General features: G+C 52.2%; 2 protein-coding genes and 1 pseudogene across 3 annotated transcripts in view; 2 read left to right on the forward strand and 1 right to left on the reverse strand.

Annotated features, from left to right (window-relative positions):
• The window catches only part of LOC308041719 (cytochrome P450 20A1-like), a 136,367-nt pseudogene that overhangs the window by 33,808 nt on the left and 80,929 nt on the right, over positions 1 to 21,630 (forward strand). The window lies entirely within an intron of this gene.
• Positions 17,019 to 17,951, reverse strand: LOC308041677 (olfactory receptor 14J1-like; the record flags this gene model as incomplete). The annotated part of the gene is made up of 1 exon (XM_080346585.1): positions 17,019 to 17,951. One exon carries the CDS (start codon positions 17,949 to 17,951, stop codon positions 17,019 to 17,021), a length of 933 nt encoding a protein of 310 aa, XP_080202711.1.
• The window catches only part of LOC308041678 (neurobeachin-like protein 1), a gene marked incomplete at its 5' end in the record, with an annotated part of 58,659 nt that continues 55,921 nt past the window's right edge, over positions 18,893 to 21,630 (forward strand). Inside the window, one exon of the mRNA XM_080346586.1 lies at positions 18,893 to 18,934. Coding sequence (XP_080202712.1) covers positions 18,893 to 18,934 — 42 coding nt within the window. The remainder of the gene's footprint in view (positions 18,935 to 21,630) is intronic.

Raw genomic sequence — 21,630 nt, forward strand, 5'->3', positions numbered from 1 at the left:
TATACTATTCCATGCACATATGCACGTGTAACTTTCCGTGCTCAATATAAGCACGTGTAAAATTAATCTTCACAGAATCGCGGGTGTATTTTCCTTCTGTGCACATTTGCACGTGTACTTTCCGTGCTTAATACAAGCATGTGTACTTTCCGTGCACATTTGCACGTATAACTTTCTCTGCTCAATACAAGCACGTGTATAAATTAATCCTCGCAGAATCGGGGGTGTATTTTCCTTCCGTGCACATTTGCACGTGTAACTTTCCGTGCACATTTGCACATGTACTTTCCGTGCTTAATACAAGCACGTGTACTTTCTGTGCACATTTGCACGTGTAACTTTCTGTGCTCAATACGAGCACGTGTATAAATTATTTCCTCGCACAATCGCGAGTGTATTTTCCTCCCGTGCTTCCACATAAGCACGTGTAATATTCCATGCACATTTGCACGTGTAAGAAAATTAACCCTCGCAGGATTGCGAGTGTATTATAAATTTACCCTCGCAGAATCGCGAGTGTACACTTCCCGTACTCACTACGAGTACGTGTATCTCTTTAAAAATAATCCCACACCGTGTTTAGGCAAGTGTGTACTTCTCCGGGACTAAGGGATGGCTCCGGTATTGTTTTGGTGAAGCCATGTGCATGCACACTGTGGACCGCCTGTTGTATTAGTTGCTGCCCCTTAATAATTTTCCTCAACTGATATCCGAACCTTTATTTAAGTCACTTTGGAGTGCTAAAACCCTGTTTCTCACCGGTTTAATAAAAGCTGTTTTGGACCCTGTTGTCCCTTAAACTAACCTCGGGGTACCTCTGTGACACCCACTCCCTAAAACACCACTGCATGCCCTGTCCTGAGCCCAGGGAGAGCCCCAGCACAGCAACGTGCTTATAGGAGCAGCGGATGAGGCCTACCCAAGTGTTGGGCCTTTTGTTCAAAATACAAGTTTTTCAGGGCAGGTTTTTTCTGGAGCTTTTTCTTTATTTTGACCCCCATGCCCCCCACTGCCCCTTGGTGACACCCAGTAGCAGGTGATATCAGTATTGGCCTAAAACACCGAGATGCTGGCAGCAGTGGGTTTACCTGAGCTCTTGTCCACACTCTTCTGGATGTAGTTCATGGGGATCCCGTCATAGCAAATAACACGGGAGAAGGTGTAGCCACATTGCCATTGGCTGGCTGGCACCTCCAAGAGGCTGTAGACGGTGTAGGCCTCTCCCCAGCTTTGAGGCTACGCTTTTGGGTGCCAGCAGGACATCCCCGTGGGTCCAGGTCACCAAGATGTCCACCAGGTGGAAACTGGCCACCAAGCAGGTCAAGGTCACCGATTCTTGATGGGCCAACTGCTCAAACGACGGCAGGAATGAGATATTTATAAACATATATGAGATCCCCTCTCAGCTTTTCCTCTCCAGGTGAACAGCCCCAGCTCTCTCAATCTCTCATCAGAAAGATGCTCCAGACCCCTCAGCATCTTTGTGTCCCTCTACTGGACCTCCTCCAATAATTCCTTGTCCTTCTTAAACTGCGGGGCCCAGAACTAGACCCAGTAACTCCAGATGTGGCCTCACCAGGGCAGAGCAGAGGGGCAGGATTCACCTCCCTTGACCTGCTAGTCACACTCTTCTTAACGCACCCCAGGTACCACTGGCCTTCTTGGCCACAAGGGCACATTGCTGACTTGTGGTCAACCTGTTGTCCACCAGAACTCCCAAGTCCTTGTCTGCAGAGCTGCCTTCCAGCAGTTCCACCCCAACCTGTACTGGTGCCTGGGGTTATTCCCGCCCAGATGCAGGACCTTACATTTGCCCTTGTTGAACTACTCAGTCATTTGTCCCAACCCAGGTCGAGGATGGAGAGATTGAGGAGGAAGAAGTACATGGGGGTGTGGAGGTGCTGGTCACAAGCTATGGTGGTGATGATGAGGCCGTTGCCCAGCAGGGCAGCCAGGTAGATGCCCAGGAAGAGCCAGAAGTGCAAGAGCTGCAGCTCCCATGTGTCTGTGAATGTCAGGAGGAGGAACTGGTTGATGGAGCTATTGTTGGGTATTTCCTTTGCATGTGAAGGTGGGGACATGTCATAGGAGGAAAAGACAGTGACAAGTTAGGGGAGACTTCTCTTAGCAAAATAAACATGCCATTTCTCATGAAAAACCCCCTCCTTGAATGAGGGATGTTTCAGCTCATTCTCCATTTCTACCAACCGAGAAACACGGTACATCACAGCTTAAAATGCAGCTTGGGCACCTAGTTTCCATGAACACACCCCTGGGACAAAACGCCCTGTGTTGGTGCCAGAACTAAAATGGACCCAATTTCCCACCCCAACCCCAGAGAGCAAGAGCACCAGGGACAGGTGGAGAAACAGGGAAGGACACTGCAGTGCTCCTGGAAAATAAAGCAAGGACAGAAAGGGAGATGGGCATGCTGTGAAACCTTCTCTTTACCTGGCTGTGCTGCTGCCACTCACATGGCACAAGTTCTTTTGGCCCCATTATTGCGTACCACATTCCAGGAATCCTTCACGTGGAGGTCCAGACACTGAGGTGGAGACTCTTGACCTGGACCCCATGGCTTTGGGGCAGAGGCGCTGCTGGGGAGGAGCAGAGGCCAGGGGGTTGCACTGGGAATGTGTCTGCACTGCAGGGGATGGCAGGGGGCTTCCGAAATCCCCACCCCAGCATTTCTGGTAGCAGCTTCCTCTCCCTGCCCATGTCTCTCCTGCCTGGAGCTCTCCCTGTCTGCAGCTGTGTCTCTGTCCCTGAGTCTGGGACCCCATCCCACCCACTGTGTGCTCAGCTCTGTCCTGCAGACCCTTCCCAGTGGCAGCTCTGTGTGTGCAGGGGCTCAGGAGCAGCTCAGACAAATCCTAGCAAGAATTGTGGTCTCAGTGACTTCTCCAGGGCAATGAAATAAATCCCCGTGCACAGCTGGTCCCTGGGCTCCTTTTCCAGCAGCACCTGCAGAGCACAGCTGGGATTGGACCCAGCAGCTGCCCGCACCCAGTGTCACCAGCCCCTGACCCTGCCCAAGCATTGTCCTCACACGGTGCCGGTGCCGGGGGCCTCGATCCCTTCCCCAGAGTCACTGGGTATCCCCTCACCTTGATATTCTCTGCCAGCTTGTTTCCTCCTGGCAGCCAGGGAGCAGAGAGACAAACAGGGAGTGTGAGATGGGGAACACACACCCAGCAGCACCACAGCATGGGGGGTGCAGTGCCATGTGAAGACCTGGGAGAAGAATCTCTGCCCAGCCAGCACCCTCCAACAGCCTCGCAGCAAAGCCCCTGTCAGCAGATGCCGGCACAGCTGCCTTTGAAATGGCTGTGGTTACCTTTTCTGCACCGCTGAGAAAGGCCATGATGAAGTCCGTGTATCCTCTTAGTAATTCATTCACTGGTAACAAATCAGCATCTAATAAAGGAGGAGAGCAGGGAGGACTGCAGAGAGGGTCTGGTGGTAGGAAGAGCAGAGGAAGGAGCTCTGCCCTCCGTCCAGCCCAGTGCCTGCTCCCCAGGCACAGTCTTCCTGTGCGTGTCAGGGCTGGAAGGTGCCTGGCAGATGGGCTGCGATGCTGGAGCCAGGCAGGACAGGGAAACCCCCAGTGCAGCGGGTGAGGAACTCGCTTCAGACAGGCAGAAAAGGTCCCTGTCCCACAGCAAGGCTGCCTCCTGCCCACCCAGCTGCCTCTCGCTGCCCATTCCCTGGAGCAGGAGCTGGGTCCCCCCTCCCTGCAGAGGCTGTGCTGGGGCCGGCTCCCAGCTTGGAGCAGCCCTGGACTTCAGGCAGCATCATGCCCACCACCTGTGGGAACCCCCTGCCAGCGTGTGGGCAAACGTGGTCTTGGTGTCGAGAAGGGTGCGCTCACTGGTCCCCACACTGCCCAGGCAATCAGGGCCCCTCACTCACCCATCTATGGTGGCTGGACCACATCCACCTGGTTGGGCTGCGGTGGAGCACTGACCTCCTGGGGAGCCCTAACCTTCTCCTGCAGGGCCACCCTGGGACAGCTAGGAGTGTTTCCTGCTGGACCTTCCTGGGGCAGCCTGGGGGCTCTCTCCGCCATTTTCAGGAAGGTGGAAGCTCTGGTGAAACGCCTTGACACTGCGGGTCTGCCAGTAGCAGCGGGGAAAGATATGAGCTGCACTCATGTGCTCCTCGCCAGAGAGAGATGTGAGCTGCGCTCAGGAGCAACTTGCCACAAGTCTGCCAGGGGCAGCAGGGGGTCTGCCAGGGGCAGCTAGAGTTAGGCTGTGGTTGGACTCAATGATCTTAAGTGTCTCTTCCAACAAAAACGATTCTATGAATCTGTGAAAGACGTGGGCTACGCTTGGGGCTCTCACCAGCTCTGTGCTCGTGCCCTGTCCCATCACTGTCCTGCTGGACAGTGCGGGCTGGGGCTGCAGCTGTGCTGAGCACATGCAGGGCAGGGCAGGTTGTCCCCTTGGAAGGCTCAGAGTCAGCTCAACCCTGGGCACCCGGGTGCTAAATTTGAATCCCAGTTTCTAAAAGTTCCACCACCCATTGCTCTAAGCACAGTCTTTAACAGTCCATTGCACAGCTCAGTTTTCCCGGAGGCTGGTGCATGATGGGGCATGTGACAGACCCACTCACTGCCATGCTCCTTGGGCCAGGTGTCTATGAGGATGTTCTGGAAATGAGTCCCGTTGTCTGGCTCGGTTCTGTCTGGGCTGCTGTGTCACCACAGGACTTGCTTTTCAAGGCCCAGGACAGTGTTGCGGGCAGTGCCGTGAGGCACGGCGTATGTTTCCAGTCATCCAGTGGTGGCTCCACCATTGTAAGCACAGAGCTCTTGCCATGGCGGGTTTGTGGCAGTGTGATATAGTCAATTTGCCAGACCTTCCCATATTTACACTTCAGTCATCACCCCAGACACCACACAAGCTTTGACCACTTGGCTTGCTTGATTGTAGTGCATGTTTTACAATGGTGAATAACCTGTGCAACAGCGTCCATGGTCGAGTCAACCCCTTGATCACGAGCCCGTCCACATGTTGCATTCCTTCCTCGATAACCTGAGGCATCATGGGCCCAAAACGTCATAAATAAATCACCTTCATCTTGCCAGTGCAAATCTACCTCAGCCACTTTAATCTCAGCAGCCTGATCCCACCAATGCCTCTGTCTGTCTCTGTGTTTGTGTGGCAGGTGTTACATCAGAAGCACTGTTCCAGCCAGGTCACTGCATCTCTTTCTCTTCTCCCTCTGCTGTCATCATGGCTGTACCAGCTGTCCGCTGTGCTTTCTGACCTCATGGACCCTCTTGTCCTGCGTCACTTCTGCTGCTAAATCCTGTTCCTGCAAGAGAAGTGACGACCAGTCAGCGTCCCCTCTGTGGCATCTGGACCTTCCAGAGCTGGACAGCTGGTGGAAACTGTCCCCATCAGCCAAGGCTCTGTGTGAAGTCTTCTCCTGGCACAGGAACAGCTCTGGCCGTGCCTGGTGAGCACCGTGCTGCCCCAAGGAGAACAGCAACACTGGCAGTGACTTCTGGGCAATGTCCAGCTGGGCAGAGATGATTTGAGGGCAGGTGGGCAGCAGACCCTGAGGCTGTGCCGGGGGTGGCCACATCTGGCTCCTCCCAGCAGGATTTTGGAAAGCCCTTTCCAAGCTGTGAGCACCCCGACAAGGGTATGGGGCAGGAACAGCCCCACCCCTGGGGCCCCAGCCCCCAGCTGGCCTCTGTCTGCAGACTGTGACAACTCCCAAACAGGCTCTGCCTCTTGTCCCATCTGACTCAGTGAGGTGAGAGCAGAGTTAACGTTTCAATAAGCTGTGCAGTAACTCGGAATAATGACAATTACTGGAAGCATTCAATTAAATCACAGATTTACTAAAAATTACAGCAAATAGTGGCTTGGCAAAAGTTTGTAACTATATCATAAAACTTAGCAAGACGTCAACAACAAAGTTGTTATCCTGGGTGGTAAGGGACGTTTTGACAGGCAAGTTTGCAATGATGTGGCTTGGGTGCACAATTAGATATTTCTGACGTTGGACAGTAATGCTTCTATTTTGGTCGCTTATCTTATGTAGTTTTAGGATGTTCTTTGGCATTTCATCATGTTTCAGATGTCAGACCAGGGTCAATTAACACACTGCCCAAAGTACTTTTGCTCTGAACCAGCTCATAAAAGCAGCATGTTTGCATTCGTTAGACCTTTCCCTTGGGATACATGCTGAGAGATGCAGACAAGTGTCTGCAGGAGAAATTGGTGATTTGTGGATTAGAGCCTTTGTTCCAGTCCCACGAGAACATCTAACACCAGCAAAGCCTGCACAAACCTGGAAACACCAGCACAATGTGGGAACACAGGCACAACCTGGAAACATGGGAACGACCTGCAAAAACAGGAACAACCTGGAAACACAGGAACAATGTGGAAACACAAGAACAACCTGGAAACACAGGAACAACCTGGAAACACAGGCACAACCTGGAAACACAGGAACAACCTCGGAACACAGGCATGAGCTGGAAATACAGGAACAACATCGAAACACAGGAAAAACGTGGAAACACAGGCATGAGCTGGAAACATAGGAACAACTTGGAAACACAGAAACAACCTGGAAACACAGAAACAACCTGGAAACACAGGAACAACCTCAGAACATAGGCATGAGCTGGAAACACAGGAACAACGTGGAAATACAGGCATGAGCTGGAAACACAGGCACAAGCTGGAAACACAGGCACGAGCTGGAAACACAGGCCGCAGAAGCCCGAGACATGAGTGTGGAGAGCTGCCTGGAGCAGGAGGAGGGTGCTCAGTGCCCACAGGCTTCTGCTGGTGGCCACAGGGCAGGGGTGGCCATCGGACAGGGCAGCACTCACAGACCAAGGCAAGAGCAAAGTCTGGGTCCAAGCTCAAGATGTTTGAGAACATCTGCTGCCTCAGGCACCTCTGAGGTAGAGACATCTCACCTGAGGTTGAAGTGCCAGGAGAGACACTGTCCCTAGAGCTGTCCCTGTGCCACCCTGCCCTGGGGCAGCTTCCCCCAGCCCGCAGGTTGTGGCCGGAGCGGCACTGCAGGGCCAACAAGAGCCCGTGGGAGCACTTCATCCCCGGGCTGGTCACGGCTGTGCTCGGGGCTGTGGCTCTGACGCTTCCCAGCTGGATCCTGCCTTTCAGCCCCGGGATGTCTGTCCTTGGGACATGTCTGCTTAGGAAAACAGGAGCACTCCTGCTCTTGCCCTGCAGTGCTCTCCTTGGGGAACCCAGGTCCTCATGGGACGCACAGCCTGGGGAACAGAGTGGGCAGCGCTGGTGAAGCCTCTCACTGCTCAGCGGGTTCTTCTCCATGAGATGTGGGAATGATCGTTTTTTCCCTCCAGTGCTTTTGTGGGGGCTTCTTCTGTGCACAGTAGAAATCTCCCAGTAGGAAATCCCTGAGGGGTCATTGATTGTCCTTGAAGGGTATTGCACATGGCCTGGAAACAGTATTTTGAGAGCTGCCAGGTGCCAGCAAATGTGTCACCCCAGCTCCTCCACAGCTTTGGAAGCCTCCACCCATATCTGGGTGCCATGCCATTACCTGACCCCCCCTCCAGTCACTGCAGATCACTGAGAAAGAAGTAGATGACAGATCTAATGGAAATGTGCTTGATTACAGCTGCGCCTGTGGCCGATGGTCACCCGACTTCCCAGCTGGATCTTGTCTGGGAGCCTCAGGGCAATGCCCCAGGTCTGTCGCTTGAATGAGTGAGCATTCAGGTTTTACTATTCTGTTCATATGAAATTTAACTTAATATTTTCTTGGCCTACGCTCAGATGTGTGGAAGAGCAGAGAGGGAATGGGTGAAGTTTGCTTTAGATCAGCATGGTGCAGGCACCTGGTAACCTCACAGCGCTCCAGAGTGGAAGGCAGACACCAATGCCATGGAGCAATCCCGTGCTTGAACTGAATGCACTGCTTTTCAGATCTAAAGAAGTGCACTGAAATATTTCATGGGAGCTTCTCTGTTCTGTCTGTTTGCAGACATGGCTGGACGTGATGTGTATTCAGCTCCCGGGCTGGGTTCCAGGGCTGAAACTTGGGGTCATCGCATGGGTACGTCATGGCTTTTTACTTCCTTTGATAGCTGCCAGCTCAAAGCTGGAAGGGGGGTGAGACATCTCTCGCGAGTGTGAGAATATGGACCTGCATTGTGCCGTGTCCTTATACTATCCCCTGATACGTTCTGCTATTCAGTTACGGTGGTGTGTGTTGATGCCATAAAGTCAACAAAAAGACTCTTTAACACAGTTTTAAAGTGTTAAAAAGCAGCACTTTCATTATAGTGTGCCGGACACTTAGATGATTGCTCCTTTAATCCAGCGTGCACGTGATTCGCATTCCTTGGTATTTATTACAAATATCTGTTGCATATTCATTTGTTTCTACCGCTTAGTTAATGTGTTAAACGTAAGTTATTTCCATAACCCGCCCTCTGCCGGAATTCCATCTTTGGTATTCCAGAGTCTGCATCAGGGGTCTCTAGTGGTCCTGGGTGTCTTCACAGCTGGTGTCCACCCACAGTGTTGGCTACTTGACCTGATTTCTTGAGCACATTGTCATTTTGTGCTGCTACTCAGCAAAAGTCATGTAGCTCTTTCTCCATTGAGTGGAACTTTCCACTTTCCCGGCTTGCAAGCCAAGGACATCCCGCTTTGCCTCATGCCCAGTCTCTATAGAGCTGTTGTTTCTCTGTTAGGTTTCTCTTACATTATGCCTGGTCTTGCTACATTATGCCTTGGGGTTTCTAAAAGATTTTTGTTCCTCTTACCAGTATCACAATGTATGATGGAAACTCGTGGTGGGTGTTCAGTTGCAGGTGTGGGTACAGGGACGGCTTTTCCAGCTCCTCAGCTGGATCCTGTGCCACAGCTCACCTGGCATCGCAGGGATGAGCAGTCTGCTTTGACAGGCTAAGCTCTCGTTTTCAGGGCTTTATTTGTGAGGAATTTACCTTTACACTTTCTGTTAAGGTCTCCAAAGAGCAAAGTATAAGGCAGAAATAGGAAAATCTTCCCGGCGCTCATCAGAAGTCCTAGCGGAAATCCTGAAGGAATTGGACAAAGCGGAACATGGTGTGTATATATCGCTCCTAAGCAGAAGATTTGGGAAGCTGAGCTTAGGTGCACGCCTGGACAAGCTGTAGCCTACATGGCAGGAAGGGATTGATCAGAGCAGACTTTTCCTGGGCTGCAGGCCCGGCCTGGCCAGGAGCAGAGCAGCCCTAGCTCCCCGGCCTGGTCCAGCCTGGCTGTTCTCCTTGATGTCTGAGGACTCTCAGTGACACCCTGGGGACAGGGACAGGACAGGCCGGACACCCAGCTTGAGGCCAGACACCAGACTTCAAGGCAGCTAAGAATGAAGGGCTCTGAATTCAGACCCAGGCGGTTCAGCTCTCCCTTTCTAGTTGTGTCTTAGATAACCTGGTGGTAGTTTTCCTCTTTTGGGGGACAGTGGGCTCCTAACTGCCACTTGTGAAAGTGCCCAGAATACAATTGCGGAGCTTGCAGTTCGGTCCACCCTGTGTGTCTGTCACCCTTCCCATGGGATGGAGTTGGCATGATGGGAAGTGCTGCTCACAAGGGCTCTTTCCCTGGCTGAACTGGCTGCAGCACCTTCCTGTCCTCTGGGAAGGAAGTCATTTACCATCATCTTGCAGTTTGCCAAAAGCTCACTGGGTGGAATAAGATCACATGCAATCTCCTAGTCCCTCAGCACGTCAGGATTTGCTGTCTACTGCTAAACTGGAAAGTTTTTCTCCATGAATGACATATTGTTTGGACTACTGACTGGATGCACCCTCAAATGTCCAGGCTGTGTTTCTAAGTGTTACTAATGTATTCTGAGAAGTATTGCCATCTGAAGATATTGTGTCTCTGATGAGAAATGGTTGCTTCTAATTAAAACAACCCAATTCCTTTCTAAAGAGCTGGACCATGAGACTGTGGAGAAGGAGGCATTTCAGAAGGGAGGCGGCCATGCAGTGCCAGTCTCTGAGGAAAAACCGCGGGCAATTCAATCACCAGGCACGCCAGGTAATTGCGGCCATGCAGTGTCAGTCTCTGATGAAAAACCGCGGGCAATTCAATCACCAGGCACGGCAGGTAATTGCTGTCCTTCAGTCACCCAGTGTCATAAACCAACGTAACTCTGACAATTTGGGAATGAGCCCATCTGAACCACGCTCAGCAGATGATGGGGAACACGACTCTTATCGAAGGTACCTCCCGCAATCCCTGCATCCCAGAGCTTGCCGTGAGTCCCCCCAGGCACAATAGAGGGGGATCCCTCCTGTCAGCTGAGGTCCAAAGGGATGTGCTGAGAGATCGAGCGTGGGTTAGAGGGAACCTGCACCATCCTCCCGCATCCTCTGCGCCTGAGCCATGCTGAGAAAGGCTTTACCTTTCTTTGATTCTTGGCAGTGCTGTCCAGCCCCAGGGAAGCCTGAAACACCGAGATATAGGAATTTTTTCAAAAGATTCCAGGCACTGAGCAGCCTTGCAGGGAGCCATAAGTGGGAGACAAGTCCTGAAGGCTGGGGGCATGCAAGCGGTGCAAAGCTGGAGCAAAGGCAAAGAGGGAGAGCGAGGTTCGGGTGCCCCCTGAGAGGGCCCAACTCTGTCCTCCTGGGCTGTGGGTCCCCTGGGGAGGGAGAGCTGGGCGTGGCATTCCCTGACACAGGGATGGTTTTTGTCTGTCTCGCTCAAAGGGACAGCTGGTCAAACAGCTGCGCTCCCCCACCTGCTCTCCCTCTGCCTCGCGAGGTCTGTCCAGTGGGACCACTTGTCCCAAAGGGTCAGAGGAGCCTCCGTGCAACAGCACTGGTGAGCCTTGGTTTCCAAGGGAAAGGTGGGCGAGCACAAAAGAAATCGTGTGCAAATGGGAAGAATCACCAAGAAGGGGGAACAAAGCCGGCACTCTGGGAAAACTGGATTATGGCCATCCCAGAGTGTAAGCAAAGCTGAGAGGAGAAAGAGAGACTCCAGAGTGCATCAGTTTGCATCAGCTTTGGGAATTTCATTTGCTTCTTCTGAAACCAAGGAACCGTTGCAGCCCCAGTATGTTCACTGGTTCAGACATGCTGACAAAGTGAGAAAGCACATTTCCTGGCAATGTCAGACGCCTGTGAGATTACCCATAGTGTACGGGCACACTAACATATGGAATTGTTCCTCCAGGTCGGGATGGCAACAGAAAAATTGTGGAACGTTACGTTTCCCCGACGTACTGTGGAGAAGGCTTCCTGGTGATCTTCCTCTGTGTGCTGTTTGGGGTGATAGTGTGTTGTGTGTTCTGGTTCTGGATCAGGAGATAAAAGTGAGTTGTTGGGGTTGCTGTTGCCCAGCTTCTATATGAGATGGCTACTGTTAGCCATGAAGCATTTAGAGGTACGGTATTCTAAAGTGCCGAGTCAGTTACTGGCCAAACTCCACTGAGAGTTCGGCTGAAAGATGTTTTAACTGGCCTTTCAGTTCCTGGGCACTCTGTCCTGAAACCTGTTCTTACTGTTGCAAGCGTTAGTTACAACTGACTCTGCCTCAACAAGAGCAGCCCCGCAGCCAGACGTAGGCAGAGCAAGGTCAGGAGCAAAAGCGAAGGATGACATTGCCATGGCAAGTGAGAAGCGTAATAGAGACATCTGCCTACCAGACAACCCACCAGCAGAAATCGCCCTGTTGGGTGCTGCTGTAAATCCCAGATGCTCACCTCAGCCGAGGTGTCCCAGCAGCTCTGGCCGCAGCTCCGTGCAGCGAGTGCCCGCACCCCACAGTGCCCAGCGCCGCCCCGCAGCATCGCACCCGCTGGCACCGCGGCCACGGCGGGGCCTCAGCAGCCTCTTCTCTCCGCAGGCGCCGTAACCAGGAGCCATCGCCTGTGCCTGGAAAACTGGGGGAGCAATAAATACAGATCAGCAGCACAACTGTCTGGGTCGTAATGGCAGCAAACCCAGGAATTCACCGATTCTGGACCAAACTTCATATCGGGGCATGCAGGGAGGTGGGCGCCTGCGGTGCCAGCAGCGAGAGCTGGGCATGGGGCTGAGGGAGCCCAGCTTCCCTGCCGGGACCAGCCTGCCAAATTCTGAGCCACAGAGGAACAGACGGGACTCATTAACAGGTCATCACCCCCAGCTCTGCCCCCCGTGCCAGCTCGCTCTGGGGTGCACAGGACAGGGGGGATGTGTACGGCAATACCAGCCCCAGCCCCTCTGCTGTCCGCACACCATAAGGCAAAGCCGTGGATAAAGCACAGAGTGGCACAAAGCTGATATCAGACATCTGTTCTGGTTGTGGCTGCGATGCAGTTAATTTTCTGCCCAGCAGCCCATGTGGTGCCGAGTGTTGGATTTGTGACCAAACGTGTCGCAGCTGCGAAAGCTGTTTGTGTTCGACTGTGTGGGCAGGAGAAGACGGACCCAGCGGGCGGTGCCTGGGGCCGGGTGCTGAGCTGGGCTGTCCCTCGGGCACTGACAGCTGGAAGGCTCGTGGAAAAGGAACGTATTTTAAGGAGCATGTAAGGAACGTTTAACGAAGACCCGTTGTTTTTACATAACTGAGGACCTGGTGCCTGACCCCAGCAGGGGGGAAGGACCGAGAGACATCGGACTGTGAAACCTTAATATAAAACACAGTCTCTTCCCGGAATATGTAGTGACACGTGTATACAAACCGACACCTGTATTGACAAGTTAATTTAGGGGGAACTGTAGCCAAAGTACCAGGAATCCATATGTTAAATGGATTGATAAGGGGAAGGGTATTGTGTGCGTTGGGATAGTCTGTAAACCCTGCACTACCAACCAATGGGGAACAGGGCAGGGAAACTGCGGCCGGGATTTTGGGGGATACAAGCAGGGGCTTTTCGCCCTGTTATGTGTGCCGACCTTTAGGTAGAACACCCGCTCTTGCAAAATCGTTATTAAAACGTGCTTTGCCGAGAGATCCTGCCTGGGCCTGTTATATTTGCAAAATAATCGTTTCCTACAAGCAGAAACACAACCTCCTCATGTTTTCCTCAGCATCTGCTCCAAACTGAGATTCAGTGGGAACCAGGAGGATCCGTCTGAATCCAAGTAGCAAGACAGAGACACCAATGAGAGACGCCCCTTTGCGCAGACGGGGCTGAACTTTGTTCAGCTCTACGGGGCTGTAAGAAAACGACTTGCAGAAGTGCTGCAAGGCTGCTCCAGCCCCGGAGTGACAGCAGGGCCGCTCTGGTCCCTTCAGCGGGATGTGCTCTGGGGACAGAGCAGCGAGGGGACCGGGCAGCAGCAGCCGGGCCGAGAGGAGAGCCCAACGCTGGGCTCTGGGGACACTTGTAGTCAGGCGTTGCAGCAGACACCCCCGTTGCTATGGAAGCGGGGGCTTTCCGAGGCCGGCCCTGCGCGGCGCAGCCCCTGTCGCTATGGTAACGGGTCCTTCACCGAGGGCGGCGCGCTGTATGCGGGCTGTCGGGCTGAGCGCCGGGCGGGAGTTCGGCACGGCCGGGGGTGCCGGGCGGTTCCCCGGTTCCCGGGAGGCAGCGGGAGCCGTTGCGGTGCCGGGATCAGCTCTCGGCCCCTGGATTCTCCGAGCGCGGTGCCGGGGCGGGTCAGGAGGAGCTGGGCTGGGAGCAGAGGAGCCCCCGGGGGAGCCGGGGCGGGTCCGCTGCACCCACACTGTCCCGGGGGAGCGGGTCGGGGGGCCGGTCCCGGGGCCAGCAAGGCCCCAGTCGGGGCAGCGCTGGGCGGCAGCAGAGGGGTCAGGGAGCGGCTGCAGAGCCCCGAGCTCCGCGTCCTGTTCCAAACCCTCAAACACTGGAACGTTGTGTTTTGAAAGGAATTGAACCCCATGTTGTCTCTGCCCCAAATCCCCTTTATTCAGGTGCATGAGTCAGTGACGTGTTTTGGGTCAGTGAGAAACCTGGTTTTGGAGAAGCCCGTATAACTCCCAGGTGTGTCCGTCCCAGCTGTGGTGCCGGTCAGTGGGATGCCCGGTGCCAGCCCACCGTGCCAGCCCAGCTCCTGGGACGTAGTTCCACACGCAGTCACGCGTGTGCACACACACACACATACACACACGCACCCACACAGGCGCACATGCCGGAACACATACACACTCACGTACACACACACGTGTCTACACACACACGCATGTTCACACACACCCACACGTCTATACAGACGCAGCCACACACGTCTGCACACACCCAGACATGTATGCACACGCGTGTCTACACAGGCACACACGAACATACATGCTCACATACATGGACACGTGTGCGCACACACACACGCACACCTGTGCACACCTTCTCATAGAATCATAGAATCCCAGGCTGAAAGGGACAAGGATCACCTGGTCCAAACTTTCCTGGCATAAGCCCGGTCTGGATGAGCTGCCCCAGTGCCCCATCCAGCTGAATCTTTAAAGTGTCCAATTTTGGGGAATTCACCAGTTCCCTGGGGAGATTATTCCAATGGCTGATGGCTCCCATGGTGAAAAATTTCCTTGTTGTGTCCAGTCAGGATCTCCCCAGGAGAAGCTTGTACCCTGTTCCAGGGTCTTGCCAACCTCATAGTAAAAAATGTTCTTTTATCAAGTGCATTGGTATTCTCTGGCGAGACAGGACTCTGATGGTACAGGACCAGGATGTCACCAATGGGTGACTGAGATTGCTTAACGAACCACTGTCAAAGATATTAGCAAAAGTGGTTTTAATATGATGTTGTAAAAGTGTGACTTAACCAAGTTCAATGGCAAGTTCACTCTATTGCTGTACGGCACAATCATTTGAACGGTGATTGAAAACTCCTGAGGCACAGATCAAAGTACCAGGACACTCTTCTGCTCTTTCCTCAGGCTTTAACAGCATCTTGCAGCATGGACGGCCCGAGTGGGTGTAAGAGTCGGTCTGAAGATGGAACAGTATTTGCCTGAAACATCATCATCAGGGACTGGGAGAACTGAGGCCCTGACAGAAAGAACAGATGGACAGTGACTTGGAGAGAGGCCTGAGGAGAAGAATTGTGTTGCACAGGTCTCTCTGACCTGGGGGCTACCGGTAACAATAGCTGCTGTATGGACTTCACCTGCTGCCTCAACCAAGCTTGTCCCCACCTCCTAAAAGGGATTGTTATACAGGTCTCTCCAACCTGGGGACAATAGCTGCCGCCCAGAAGATGGATTCTCACCTGCTGCCTCAGTCACACCTGCCCCCACCTCCTCCTTGAAACAAAGGCCAACGAAGAAGAGCATGCACAGAAGCTCGCCAGGGGTCCTGAGGTGACCCAGTGCACCAGAGAGAGACCCTTGAATGCAAGGCGACGCAGGCACAGATGGATCCTGGCAAGCTAAGCGGGGACTTTTCGGGCCTGCACAGTTAAGCCTGGATTGTGAAACAAAGGCGGAGATTAGCCTTGAACAATGGGAGCAAGGGGGAGTGAAGAAGCCAGGATGCTGGTGGCCTTTTTTCCACCTGGGCACACACTGGCTCATGTTCAGCCACTGTCACCAACACCCCCAGGTCCTTTTCCTCCAGGCACTTTCCAGCTGTTCTTCCCCAGCCTGGAGCGTTCATGGGGTTGTTGTGACCCAAATGCAGGACTCGGCACTTGGCCTTGTTGAACCTCAGACAGTTGGACTCAGCCCATCGATCCAGCCGGTCCAGATCCCTTTTAGAGCCTTCCTACCATCCAGCAGATCAACGCTCACACCCAGCGTGGTGTCATCTGCAAACATACTGAGGGTGCGCTTGATCCCCTCATGCAGATCATTGATAAAGAGACTAAACAGAACTGGCCCAAATAATGAGCCCTGGAGACCCCACTCATCACCGGCCATCAACTGGGTTTTTCTCCATTCACCACAACTCTTCGGGCCTGGCCCTCCAGCCAGTTCTTTATGAATCGCAGATACACCATCCAGGCCATTAGCTGCAGCTTCTCCAGGAGATGCTGTGGGATACGGTGCCAAAGGCTTTACTGAAGTCCAAGTACACAACACCCACAGCCTTTCCCTCATGCACAAGATGGGGGACCTTGTCATAGGAGGAGATCAGGCTGGTCAGGAGCACCTGCCTTTCATAAACCTGTGCTGACTGGGCCTGATGGCTTGGTTGTCCTGTGTGTGCCATGTGACGTCACTCAGGATGTTCTGTTCACTGACCTTCTCTGGCACCGAGGGCACCGAGCCTGTAATTCCCTGGATCCTCCTTCTGACACTTCTTGTAGACATTCGCCAACTGCCAGTCACCTGGGACCTCCCCGGTTAGCCAGGGTTGCTGATACACAATTGATACTCCCTGCTGATACTCCCTGCTCTGCTGGTCCTGCAGGTCTCTGGCAGAAGCCTGGCTGTGAGAAGACCCTGCTGTGTGCCCAGCCCTGCACATACACGCTGTTCAGCTGTACACTGGTGTTTTCATCTGCAGGACACTTTTGTAGGCATATGCTTGAGAGAAATGTTGTAAGAAGGTATAAACCATCAGGTACTACCTTGAAGAGATCACATTTCTTTATGAAAAGACTGATTTAGAGACCAGTTGTGTCACAGATGTGCCCGTTGGCTGTCCCCGCCTGCAGTCATAGTGACCAAGCTGCCAGAGCACTCAGGCCTTGCACCAACACAAGGGATCAGAAGGAGAGTGTTGAAGAGGAAAGAGAGAACAGCTCTGGAAGACCAAGCACTGGTGCTCCCTGTCGGTGTTGCCATGTGAAGGCTCTTTACCCTTCCACCCGTGCACACAGGAACTGTCCCTGCAGGTCCAAAAAGGCTGTGAAGGAAGGATGTCAGCAGAAAAAAGTTAACTAAAGGGCCCTTTATTTTGCTTAAACACAGAGAGTAGGGTTCCTCATTGACACAGCCACTCGGTGAGAAAAGCAGGCAATGCATTACAAAAGGAATTACAACATTATCACAATAAAAACCCACAACTGGACACAAAAAATACTGCAGAGAGGAAGAACGTGCAATGAGTTGGACTACAGCTTATATGTAGAAGAAGATAGAGACAGTTTATATCTTCAGAAGAAATGCAGTCGCCTGTTTTGACACAGCATCCTTGAGCTCCTGGTTCCTCATGCTGTAGATCAAGGGGTTTACTGCTGGAGGCACCACCGAGTACAGAACTGCCACCAGCAGGTCCAGGGATGGGGAGGAAATAGAGGGCAGCTTCAGGTAGGCAAATGTGCCAGTGATGAAAAACAGGGAGACCACGGCCAGGTGAGGGAGACACGTGGAAAAGGCTTTGTGCCGTCCCTGCTCAGAGGGGATCCTCAGCACAGCCCTGAAGATCTGCACATAGGACAGTATGATGAAAACAAAACACCCAAATGTTACTACTACACTAACCACAAGAAGCCTGACTTCCCTGAGGTAGGACCATGAGCAGTAGAGCTTTAGGATTGAAGGGATTTCACAGAAGAACTGGTCCACAGCATTGCCCTTGCAGAGTGGTAGTGAAAATGTATTGGCTGTGTGCAGCAGAGCAGTGAGAAACCCACTGGCCCAGGCAGCTGCTGCCATGTGGACACAAGCTCTGCTGCCCAGGAGGGTTCTGTAGTGCAGGGGTTTGCAGATGGCAATGTAGCGGTCATAGGCCATGATGGTGAGAAGATATAACTCTACTATAGCACATAAAAAGAAAAAAAATACCTGTGCAGCACATCCTGTGTAGGAGATGGCCCTGGTGTCCCAGAGGGAATTGGCCATGGAGTTGGGAACAGTGGTTGAGATGAAGCCCAGGTCAAGGAGGGCGAGGTTGAGGAGGAAGAAGTACATGGGGGTGTGGAGGTGCTGGTCACAGGCTATGGTGGTGATGATGAGGCCGTTGCCCAGGAGGGCAGCCAGGTAGATGCCCAGGAAGAGCCAGAAGTGCAAGAGCTGCAGCTCCCATGTGTCTGTGAATGTCAGGAGGAGGAACTGGTTGATGGAGCTGCTGTTGGACATTGGCTGCCTCTGGGCATGCGGGCTCTGTTTAAAAAAGAAAAGAACAGCTTAAAATTAGGACAGACTCCAGTAACCAAAGCCACTCAATTTTTTGAAAAATTGCCCCAATTTAAGTGCATTTCCTTTCTCTGGTCGGTGCTGGCTGAGTGTGCTGTGAGGAGCAGAACCTCTGCCCGTGTGCTGCCAAGCATCCAGCCCTGCTCTGCTGCAGTGGGGACACAGGAGCTGGGTTGTGACAGCTCTGACATTCACAGTGAATGTCAAATATTATCCACTGTTAATGGAAAAGTTCATGACTCTCAAGAGCTTGGACTGCAGAGGAAAGGTTTAGCATGTCTTCATAATAACTTTTTCTGTGCTTTTTATTTTCCACCCTCACATCTGGTGACTCATGGTTTTAGGGGTAGAATTCCTAATTTTTATGAGTGAAAATGTGACTAGTCTTGAGAGAGAACAGTGAAAAATTCTGAGCTTCCAGTGACTTAGTGCAGAGTCAGAAAAGCAGCAGTGTCCATCAGGACTTTACTCAACTACCCTGTGCTTTCACTGACGAAGACCCTTCTGGGAAGGAGGGGTCCTCTAAGAAACCCACATGAAACCCAGCAAACCCATTAAAACTTCACATATAAAGAGAAAAAGAAGGGTAACTGTCACAGGTGACTCCCTTCTGAAGGGAGCAGAGACTGCGCCATGGGGTGAAGGGCACAACCAACCACACTTGAAGTGTTTCTACACTAACGTCTGCAGCATGAGGAACAAGTAAGATGAACTAGAAGCTTCGACCCGGTCCCAGGGATATGATATAATTGGCATTAATGAAACCTAGTGGTATGAATCCTGTGATCGGTGCACCATGATGGATGCTACAGGCTATTCAGAAGAGATAGGCAGGGCAGGAGAGGTGGGGGGCAACACCGCATGTAGCTGAGAGGCTGGAGCGCATGGAGCTGGCAGTTGGTGATGGCAAAGTTGAGAGCTTCTGGGTAAGGACTGAGGGTCAGACAAATAAAGCGCATGCTGTCATGGGTGTCACTAAAGGCCACCCAGCCAGGATGGTGACACTAATGACTTATTCTTTAAGGAACTAAGTGAAGCCTCTGAGTCATCTGCCCTTATCCTTATGGGGGACTTCAGCTTGCCAGATGTCAACTGGGAATATCACACAGCTGGCACCAACAGGTCCAGAAGATTCCTAAAGCATCTGGATAATAACTTCTTGGTGCAGGTACTAAGGGAACCGACCAGGAAACATCAGTGGCGACTGGTGGCTCCCTTGGCCGCAGCGACCACGGAGCAGCCAGGTTCAAAATCTTTGCTAACGAGAGGAAAACTGCCAGCAAGACCTTAACAGTAGATATGAGGAGAGCAGACTTCAGGCTGCTCAGAAAACTACGTAGTAAGATTCCCTGGGAAGAAGCTTTTGAAGGTGTTGGGGTCCATCAGTGTTGGTCACTTTTTAAGTACTGCCTGCTAAGAGCACAGGACCAGGCAATTCCAAAATGCCGAAAATATGTCAGGCAAGGCAAAAAGCCAGCCTGATTGAGCAGGGATCTTCTGGAAATACAGCGAAAAAATAAATTACATGGTCAGTGGAAGCAAGGTCACACAATGTGGGAGGACTACAGAGATGCTGCTCACCACTGCAGGGAGGAAATGTGTGCTGCCAAAGCTCAATTAGAATTGAAGCTGGCCAGTACTGTGAAGGACAATAAAAAAGGCATTTTAATATATGCTAAAGGTGAAAAGCAAACTAGAAGTAACATTGGCCCATTACTTGATGAGTATGTTCACCATATTAACAAGGAGATAGACAAAGCTGAGACATTTAATGTTTCCTTTGCCTCAGCCTTCAATACCAAAGGTGGGCTTGGGGGCCCACATAACTCTGGGCTACAAAACCATGTCTGAGAGAATGATAAACTCCCAATCAATCTGAAACTTGTATGGGATTTGCTACTCCAGTTAGATCCCTACAAATCGATGGGGACTGATGGGATTCATCCAAGGTTGCCTGAAGAGCTGGCTGACATCATAGCGAGAGCTCTCTCTGTGATTTTTCAATGCTCCTGGGAATCTGGAGAGGTCCCAGTTGACTGAAAGCTGACAAACATTGTCCTGATCTACAAGAAGGGCAACAGGGATGACTGCGGCAACTATAGACCTGTCAGCCTCACTTCTGTTCCTCACAAATTATGGAGAAGATTGTTCTGGGAGTTACTGAAAAACACCTGAACAACACCACAGTCATTGGTCCCGATCAGCACAGGTTTATGAAGGGAAAGTAATGCTTGACCAACTTAATTTCTTTCTATGACAAGGTTACCCATCTAGTTGACCAAGGGAAACCTGTCAATGTGATCTTTTGGGATTTCAGCAAAGCCTTTGATAGTGTCTCTCACAGTCTCCTCCTGGACAAGGTGTCCAGCACACAGCTGAGTAAACACACAATACAGCAGGTGTGCAATTGGCTGACGGGCCGGGCTCAAAGGATTCTAGTAAATGGGGTCATGTCGGACTGATGACCAGTTACTAGCGGGTTCTGCAGGGATCCATCCCAGGGCCAGCACTCTTCAATGTCTTTATAAATGGCTTAGACTCATGACTTGTGGGAATACTAAGTAAGTTCATAAATGACACAAAACTGGGGGAAGCTGTCAACACTCTGGAGGGCAGAGAGGCCCTGCAGAGGGATCTGAACAAATTGGAGAACTGGGCAATCACCAACTGCATGAAATTCAACAAGGGCAAGTGCCGGATTTTGCACCTGGGACATGGCAACCCTGGCTGTACATACAGACTGGGGGACAAGATGCTGGAGAGCAGCTCCATGGAGAGGGATCTGGGGGCTCTGGTGGACGGCAAGTTGGACATGAGCCACCAGTGTGCCCAGGCAGCCAAGAGGGAAGCAAAGCACTGATGGCTGCCAAGGAGGGGATTGTCCTGCTCCACTCTGCACTGGTGTGGCCTCACCTGGAGCACTGTGTGCAGTTCTGGGCACCACAGGATAAAAAGGATATTAAGCTACTACAAAAGAGGGCCATGAAGTTGGTGAAGGGTTTGGAGGGAAGCGGCTGAAATGTTCAGCCTGAAGAAGAGGAAACTGGCGGCTACCTCTTCCTCAAAGGGGAGGAGGAAGGGCAGGCACTGAGCTATTTTCTCTGGCGGCTAATGATTGGACCTGAAGGAATGGCAGGAAGATGTGCCAGGAAGGTTTAGGTTGGACGTGAGGAAAAGGTTCTTCACCCAGAGGGTGCTGGACACTGAACAGTCTCCCCAGGGAGGTGTCACGGCCCTAACCTGACAGTGTTCAAGAGGCTGGACAACGTCCTCAGACACATGGTGTGAACTGTGGGGTGTCCTGTGCAGGGACAGGAGTTGAACTCGATGATCTTTGTGGGTCCTTCCAGCTCAGGACATTCTATGATTTTAAGATTGTCCTGGGGCAGCTTCCACAGGGTGCCCAACACACAGGGGCACAAACCAGACCCTGCTCTGCTGGTCCTTCAGGTCTCTGGCAGGAGGCCTGGCAGTGAGAGGACACTGCTGTGTGTCCCAACCCTGCATACTCACACTATTAGATCTTCACTGGTATTTATATCTGTGGGTCAATTTATTTGGCATGTTCTTGAGGAAAACTTTGGCAGAAGACCTAAACCTTCAGGCACTGCACTGAGGAGAT

Source organism: Nesoenas mayeri, assembly GCF_963082525.1.
Source record: "Nesoenas mayeri genome assembly, chromosome: 6".
Lineage (NCBI taxonomy): Eukaryota > Metazoa > Chordata > Aves > Columbiformes > Columbidae > Nesoenas > Nesoenas mayeri.